The 8,514-nt window shown below is 40.8% G+C and overlaps 1 protein-coding gene across 2 annotated transcripts in view; it reads right to left on the reverse strand.

The window, feature by feature from the left end:
• The window catches only part of LOC118423166, a 55,711-nt gene that overhangs the window by 18,345 nt on the left and 28,852 nt on the right, over positions 1 to 8,514 (reverse strand). For both annotated transcript variants that reach the window (XM_035831198.1, XM_035831200.1), the window contains one exon: positions 2,425 to 3,201. In XM_035831198.1, the coding sequence (XP_035687091.1) occupies positions 2,425 to 3,115 (691 nt within the window). In that variant the 5' untranslated portion in view covers positions 3,116 to 3,201. The remainder of the gene's footprint in view (positions 1 to 2,424; positions 3,202 to 8,514) is intronic.

Raw genomic sequence — 8,514 nt, forward strand, 5'->3', positions numbered from 1 at the left:
CAAAATTTAGCCATCTTGTTGTTTTACCCTTCTTGTTTTTTTTCGCCATATTTCAATATTTTTGCAGTCTGCAGAGGATGTCATCCATGAAATTTCTTTGCTGTGGCCTAAGATATCAAATAACGCCTAACGGATATTTCTTACCGGCCCTGATTCTTCAGGCCTTACCAGACACATTGTATTCAGCTATAGGCTGAGATTACGTACGATTCAATTAGAGGGTACTTGGTGAATTTACTAGTAGCATCCTGGATGCCTTTATTTTCATGTACGGGGGACGACTGGATGGTACTATTAAATCACATACTGTGAAGTGGTGTATATTTTCACTTCTTAAAACATTATCTATTTTGAGATGATACCCTTTCTAGAGCTGAGAGAGGAGTGGTCATTTGAGACGTGTCAGTTCAAGTCGTTGGGATATGATTTTAAGACAGCTTGTCATTAAAAGAGCAGGTAAAATCCCTTAACAGGTGGTATTTTGAGAACAAAATAGGCATTACTCTGGTCAAGAATTAATTAAAAAAATAGGTAAGTTTGTGTCTGTGTTTATTGACAACCATTGACGTCATTTATTCATTTTAAGCGTAAAATTTTAGAATATGCCAAAAAGTAGTTACTCAAGTAACTGGCTATGATTTTAGAAACGGTCAGACGTTTCAACTAGTTTTCTTCAATGACACTGAAGAAACTGGTCCAGATCACTTTAGTGTCACTGACGAAAACTAGTTGATGCTAGTTGAAACGTCTGAACGTTTCCAAAAACATATCCAGTTACTTGAGTAACTACTTTTTGGCATATTCTAAAATTTTACGCTTAAAATGAATAAATGACGTCAATGGTTGTCAATAAACACAGACACAAACTTACCTATTTTTTTTAATTAATTCTTGACCAGAGTAATGCCTATTTTGTTCTCAAAATACCACCTGTTAAGGGATTTTACCTGCTCTTTTAATGACTAGCTGTCTTAAAATCATATCCCAACGACTTGAACTGACACGTCTCTGAACGTTTCCAAAAACATATCCAGTTACTTGAGTAACGGCTTTTTGGCATATCTTATTATCTGGATGTCTAACCACCATCGACGTAAACCTTAAAAAGTTTAAGAGCAGCTTCAGACAGGAAGGCTTGGAGAACGATGACGGCCCGCCTCATCAAAGTCTGATATGCGGCGAGGATGAGCGAGTGAGTGAGAAGTTTAAAATATACGAGAAATGTAGCTAAAATGACAGTTAGGACCGACCATGGTATCCCCAATAAAATGTAGCTAAAATGACAGTTAGGGCCGACCATGGTATCCCCAATAGTAGTTTCTGTGACGTTCTTTATTTGCTAAAATATCTACAATCCATTGGCACTAAAAACAATGTATTGACAGTAACCATGTCACCACATCATGGTTTGAGGATTGACAATAAAGATTATCCCATGGATCCATACAAGACTGAATTGCTTTGTCCTTGATTTGACGTCCACCGCGTACCGAATGATGATAAAATCTCTCACTGACTGACAGTGTCCTCTTGATAAGACTTGTTCATAAAGCTCATGCTTCTACCATACGTAGACGTTTGAAATGTGACTTACTTGCAAAATAAGAGCTACCTCTATCTGAAAGCCTAAGAACAGTACATTACATCAAATATACATCAATCATGTTTTAGGATAAGGCCTGCGAAAATAAATGTTGTGTTTTATGTCACCCAAACTACCGTAACAATAACATACCGACCCTAGCTTTTCTTAGCCGACCAGCTTTTCCATCTGATATCTGGTTGATGAAACTCAAAACAGACTTCCTGTATTTCACATTGTTATGATTAGGGATTTGACAGTTGATGTAAGAAAATGAAGTAAACTTTGTACGTCTTTAAAGAGTTTGTATACTTGTGCTTTGTATAAAAGTTCACATTAATGTTGGTAGAATGTAACTAAAAGTTAAATTCGGCCAAAAACTAGGGAAAGATAAATGAACTATGCATGCTCACGGCTAGTTCATTTATACATTTTGTGTCTTATTTGGCTTATATATCATATTTTTCTTGCCCGCAAACTACCCGGCCGGGCCCCGGTTTGGAGATGCGTTCAAACATTTGTACACACTATGTGCTAATATTACATACGCTCCTCCCCACTCCTCCTAGCCGTAAGTGGTGCTTGTATTCAACTGAACATTGATATGGAGATTGAGCATGTACCTTTGTGGCTTGATAAATGAGTGCAATATGATCTTAAAGTGATAACGAGCAAAACTTCTGTGCAATATCATTTATGTCTTGTGTCAGTCTGTCAATTTCCCCCTGCATGTTTGGTCAGTATTGACCAACATGACATGGAATACATGTATCTTTGTTTCATCTACGAATAAAGAATGATTTTGCGTACCGCCGCTAAATGCTAATTACTGATTTACTCACCGAGATGTGGGGGCACCAGAGGGCAGAGTTCCTTCGGCTTCTCCCGGCCTTGGTCATCGTGCTCCCGCCTGAGTTTCAGCAACTCCATGCTGACATTAGCCAACCGCGGGCGCTTCTCTTGCAGGAAGGTTAAAACCGTTTTAATCACGTCGCTGTTGTGTTTTCTTCTCTCTACTGGCAGACCAAGAGCGTGAGACAGCTCGAACATTTCCCTGAGAATTGTGTTGTTGAGAATCCTATCCCACCCGTCGTTTGTCCGCTCTCCTCTGCCTATTGGTAAGGTGAGGATGCTTGTAATGTTCAGCAGTGTGGATGATGCGCCGCGTGAGATCGTTACTAAGTCATTGCCGGCTGTCATTGAAGCGTTTCTACCGGCGGTGGTTTGGTGATACTCCGGGAGAATATCTGACTGGCTGGTGCGGAGCGAGTCTGTGTGGCTGTCGGTGGTAGAACGACCGTTCTTCCGCAAGACAGTCGAAACCTCCTCGCGGTCTCCCGCTGTTTCCCATACGTCCCTCGACAGACCCTCTCTAATGAGACGCGAGGACCCGCCGTAGGGCCAGCGGGGCCTTCCCGTCCCGGCAATGTGCACATACCCGTTCAAGAGCACCTGTAAGGCCACAACGCCCAGCAGCACCAAGACGACCAGCAGCCTCCAGCTACACGCTGCTTTCCGCACGGCGGGACTCATTGCAGCCTGGCCCGCTGATGTTGTTCACCGGTTCCCCTTCCATCGCGGGTCACGTCGGCAAGTCGCTGCGGCGCATCACTAACAACCTGTATGAAAATAACCAAAATAACAAGGTTTTTACCAGAGCGGGGGGAGACGCAGCCGGCTTACCCCGCTATCATCGGTTTCTGATGACAGCGCCAAAGTGCAGAGCGCGTACATGTCATTACGCATTCTATTCCACCAATAATCCTCCCAGATTACCGAATTGAACGCCACATCCATTATAGATGCGAGCCCCCCAAGAAAGAAGAACTAGTGCAAGTGGGGAGAAAATTACTGCGATGTTGCCACTAGTGTGAGGCGTAGGGGTGAGTTGTGTCGGTACACCATGGGATCACCTTGCTTGCATGTATCTTCATGCAAAATTCATGAATTTTCGCCGCAGGAATCCCCTACTTCAACAGAACTCTAACCTTATTATGGGCCGCCTTTAACAAGCGACGGCCGTTGCAATTAATCTAGGAGAGGATTTGGCCGTGAAACATCAAACACCGATCGCGTGCAGCAGTATAAATCAGTACTCTAGTACCATTACTGCATGGAAATAACGCGCCTTCTTGACTTACAAGCAATATAAACACATATTAAGTAGAAGTGCGAACGCTTACTAAGTACATGTCGTATTCGCAAGCCTGGCAAAGGCCGTAATTAAAATTCAAATGGAGTTTTGAGCCGTGATCAATTGGTTGGACGTGCTCCGTTAAAAGCTAATGGTTTAATACTGGCCGTAGAAACGGACGATGATGATCTAGTGAAAGCTGATTGGTTAGAAAGGTCCTGTACCAAGCCTCAAGACGTTTTAGCGAAGAAAATTCTAAATATTCCGTAAGTCTACTTTAAGCTGCTTTAAGAGCATGGAATCCTATACTAGCGTAAAAGTGACAGCAAATAAAATTACTGCATAATACCATAATAGCTTCGTTGATGAAGGTTAGACATCCAAGATACGCTAAAAAGCAGCTACTCAAGAAACTGAGTGTCACTGACGAAAACAAAATATGTTTTTTTGAAACGTCTGACCGTTTCCAAAATCATATGCAGTCGCTTGCGTAACTGCTTTTTGGCGTAGTTTTGTTGTATTTTTTAATGTCATTAGATTAGCCATTGGAAGATGTATACGTCAGTGATAGCTGTTGTTGAATTCATGGGAGCGTGCGTGATTTACCAAAACAATTAGAGCATCCTCTATTCATTAGCAAGTCGCTGTTATTTGTATGTATATATGTACCAATTTTCAGCTTGATTGCTTTCTTAGTAGAGCGTGGAAGCTAATTATAGTTTGAAAAGTTTAACCTCAAGGAGAAACAATGACACTGCTGGTGGTGTTTTTTTTTGTTGTTGCAACATTCCAATTAATCTACTGCACTTCTATTAAAGTCACATTACAGAAAATTATTCAAATTTTAATCATTGGAATTTGATCGTAAAATAAATTACTTTCTTTAACTTCTTTGTTTGCTAATAAAACCGAAATAAAAATTACATAAAATAAAAACAATTCATTATGAAAACGCTGAAATGAAAATGATACGTAACAAATACATGTGGCCTTGCCCCTCAAATTGTATGAAGGGAAACTCTAAAATTGATTTTAGTTTTGTAACAATTGAGCATAATTTGTTTTGATCACTCATAAGCTTAAGGGATATAGATAAACGTGTACGACATAGCCTTGAAAATAGACAGGGTGTGTCATCTTTCAAAACGCCATGGTTGTTTGATTGCAAGTGAAATCTTGAATATTACAACCATTCAAGTAGAAATTCATTGATACATGCAAGTGATACATACTAATACTTCTTGATACAAACAACTGATGTGCTGGAGAGCTAGTATCACAATAATGATGGCTTATGCAACGAGAATATAATCATGTCAGATGTATGCTAGTGACGGTGTCATATAATCTATTGGATTATCTAAATCATGTTTGAACGACGCTAACGAAAAGGGTTCGCGCATTCTAAATACCAACCGCACCTCTCTGTAAGTTGCACGCACCAGTACTTTGTGTCTGAAGCTGAAGAAAGAATGGCTAAGGCAGAGGAAAAAATTCCGTGTATCAGGTTGCATCCTTTTTTCCTTGCCAGCATAGGCCTTTCTTTCAATCTTTGAATGAGATTAAATTAGCATAAATTCAAAACAGATTCTTTGTACTTTACATCCACGTTAACAGATGAAAGCTTTGAAAAGTTGATGTAAAATGTGTTGTAAAAACAACAGATTGAGTACATGTTACATATGTGTGTAGGGCAGGTGCAACGGTCGCAGTTATTGATTATGCAAATAATGTCTTAATTTGCTTAATTTATGCGAAAATGCCATGATTCCTAGGAAATAAATGATTGGACTTTCAAATTTGTCACATGTGTAAGTTAGTTTACCGTGAAAGTTACCATGATGTGTTATATAGATGCAACTATGGAAGACATTGGGATAGCATTTAAGAAAAGTTCTATAATTATATTTCATGAAGGTATGTGGTTCCCGAACTACTTTTGAATAAAACGGAAAAGACAGATACACAATCCCTACCTACTCATCCTAATTTTTCAAGCCCCTAACCGGAAACAAATCATCTATTTCCCTATGCCTAACCTGATTCCCGGGGGAAACGTAAGCCTGCTATTCCCCTGTTAGGCAGGATTCAGACGAACAAAATGAAATGAATACCAAGTAATCGTAAACTCCATCCCTTCACGCCTCCAGAACGCAGGATCTTTGATTAATAGAAAAGAGGGTTAGCCCCGGGTCGGGTCACCTATTGTCTCCCTCCAAAATAGATGTGGACCGCCATCACTTCTCTCTCACACGGAATTACACTTGAAAGCAGTGGGAGATTAGTAGAGTGGGGGAGGACGTTCGGTTGTGATGCACATTTAATTACATCTTCCGTTATTCCCATACATCACCAGAGGAATGCAGTGTGCATCATTAGTACACAGAACACACGGAAAACTTGGATATGACGCTAGTTCACCTTTATCCGCGGGGTAACCTATATTCGTAGGAGATTAGCGGAGTAGGGGAAGTAGTTCGGTTGTGATGCACCTTTACCAACACCTCATCTTCCGTTATTCCCATACACCACCAGCAGAATGTAGTGTGCATCATTAGGACGTAGAATACACGGAAAACTTGGATGTAACTCTCGTTCACCTTTATCCGCGGGGTAACTTATATCCGAACATTTAAAAAAAAACAGATTATTTAGGGATATCAAGTGGACGGACGGTGGTTTCAGGCTGCAATATTTTGAAGAAAAAAAAAGCATTTTGAAATAAAACGGATATAGGTTACCCCAATATTTGAAAATATGGCAGTTAGATATATGAATACGGATATTGGTTACCCCTTGGATAAAGGTGAACTAGCGTTAGTTCTGCCAACAGCGAGCAACTGTGTCGACAACTGTAGGTGAAGATTTTACATTTGTTTGGTTGTTTCAAAATTCGAAGCCTAAATAGTAGTTGAGCACGTAAAAATGACCGCATTGAAATGATTGCAATATTGAAAATATTCAATATTTCTAAATAAGTACTTACAAGGCAAAGATAAAGATAAAGCCAATACATGACGTTTTAAATACAACATTGACTGTAAACGACAGGGGAGGGGTCTTAGGATTTATTTATATCAACCTTTGTAAATGATACGCCAAATAAATAATTAATAAACTTGAATCTAACTTAATGTATTACATTTGTATTTTGATACATCCCAAAAAAAATTATAAACGTTTGGTGCAACCGATTTGCATTACAATTGCATTGGTGTTGAATAGCTTTGTTTGGGCTCCACTCGATTTCTAATTATATTCGAACATTGATAGGCGTTCAAAATTCTTGTAATCCCAATGTATTAAACATTGGACCTTACAACGACCCCAAAGCTTTGCCCACGTCAGCCATACTAAACTTGACGCGCCGCAAATCTGTCATGGAATATTAGCCCCGTCAGGGACAGGACCTGGTGCTGGTGTCAGAGAAACGCTATAAATATTGACGGGCTGGATACACGAGGACCTAGGGCAACCTGATCCCTGTCAACTAAGGTCACGTGAAGTAAAGCCGTAAATCACGTGGCAAATCGTCATGAATCACGTGAACCCAGGTCCTAAATAACGTGGGCTTTGCCAGCTGTCCAGGTTGGGTACAGGGACAGGACCTGGTACTGGTGTTAGAGAAACGCTATAAATATTGACGGGTTGGATACACGAGGACCTGATCCCTGTCAACTAAGGTCACGTGAAGTAAAGGCGTAAATCACGTGGAACATCATCATGAATCACGTGAACACTGGTCCTAAATAATGTGGACCTTGCCAGGTGTCCAGGTTGGAAACAGGAGGACCTAAGGCAACTTGAACCCTGTCCACTTTGGTCTCAGATCACGTGAACTAAAGCCGTAAATCACGTGGCACAGTGTTATGAATCACGTGAACCGAGGTCCTAAATAAGGTGGACCTCGACAGGATTGGCCTCCTGTATCCAGGTTGGGTACATGAGGACCTTAGGCAAGCTGATCCCTGTTCACTATCACTGAGGTCTCAGATCACGTGAACTAAAGCCGTTAATCACGTGGCACAGCATTAAGAATCACGTGGACGCCTGTCCCAAATAACGTGGACCTTGACAGAGTTGGCCTCCTGTATCCAAGTTCACTATCACTGAGGTCATTATGAATCACGTGGACGCCTGTCCCAAATAACGTGGACCTTGACAGAGTTGGCCTCCTGTATCCAAGTTCACTATCACTGAGGTCTCAGATCACGTGAACTAAAGCCGTTAATCACGTGGCACAGCATTATGAATCACGTGGACGCCTGTCCCAAATAACGTGGACCTTGACAGAGTTGGCCTCCTGTATCCAAGTTGAGTCCAAGTTGAGGACCTTAGGCAGCCTGATCTCTGACAGTATTAGCCCTTAGGACCCAAGTCACGTGAACTACAACCTTAAATCACGTGGCAAAGTATCATAAATCACGTGAAGCTAGGTCCTAAATGATTTGGATTTTGCTGAGCTATCCATAGGGCTGGATAGATTTGCATATAGATTCGCATTACCTTTATGCTGTCAGAAACCTCAGGCCAACATGTGTCCATATCAGGAGTCTGAGATGAGCTGAACTTATATTTAAAGCTATAACCTGGGGCAACCTATATCCTTGTCCATACATACACGTATTATATTGTCCATATTATACTGCAATATCAAACTGCAATACTTTCGAATATTGTGGATAACTTATCCGTCGTTATATTATTTTCAAATATTGCAGTTTGAAACCACCATCTGTAGACATCCCTAAATACCCTGTCTCTCAAAAAACGTAATACTATATAGGTTACCCCGCGG

This window comes from Branchiostoma floridae, chromosome 9 (assembly GCF_000003815.2).
Source record: "Branchiostoma floridae strain S238N-H82 chromosome 9, Bfl_VNyyK, whole genome shotgun sequence".
Lineage (NCBI taxonomy): Eukaryota > Metazoa > Chordata > Leptocardii > Amphioxiformes > Branchiostomatidae > Branchiostoma > Branchiostoma floridae.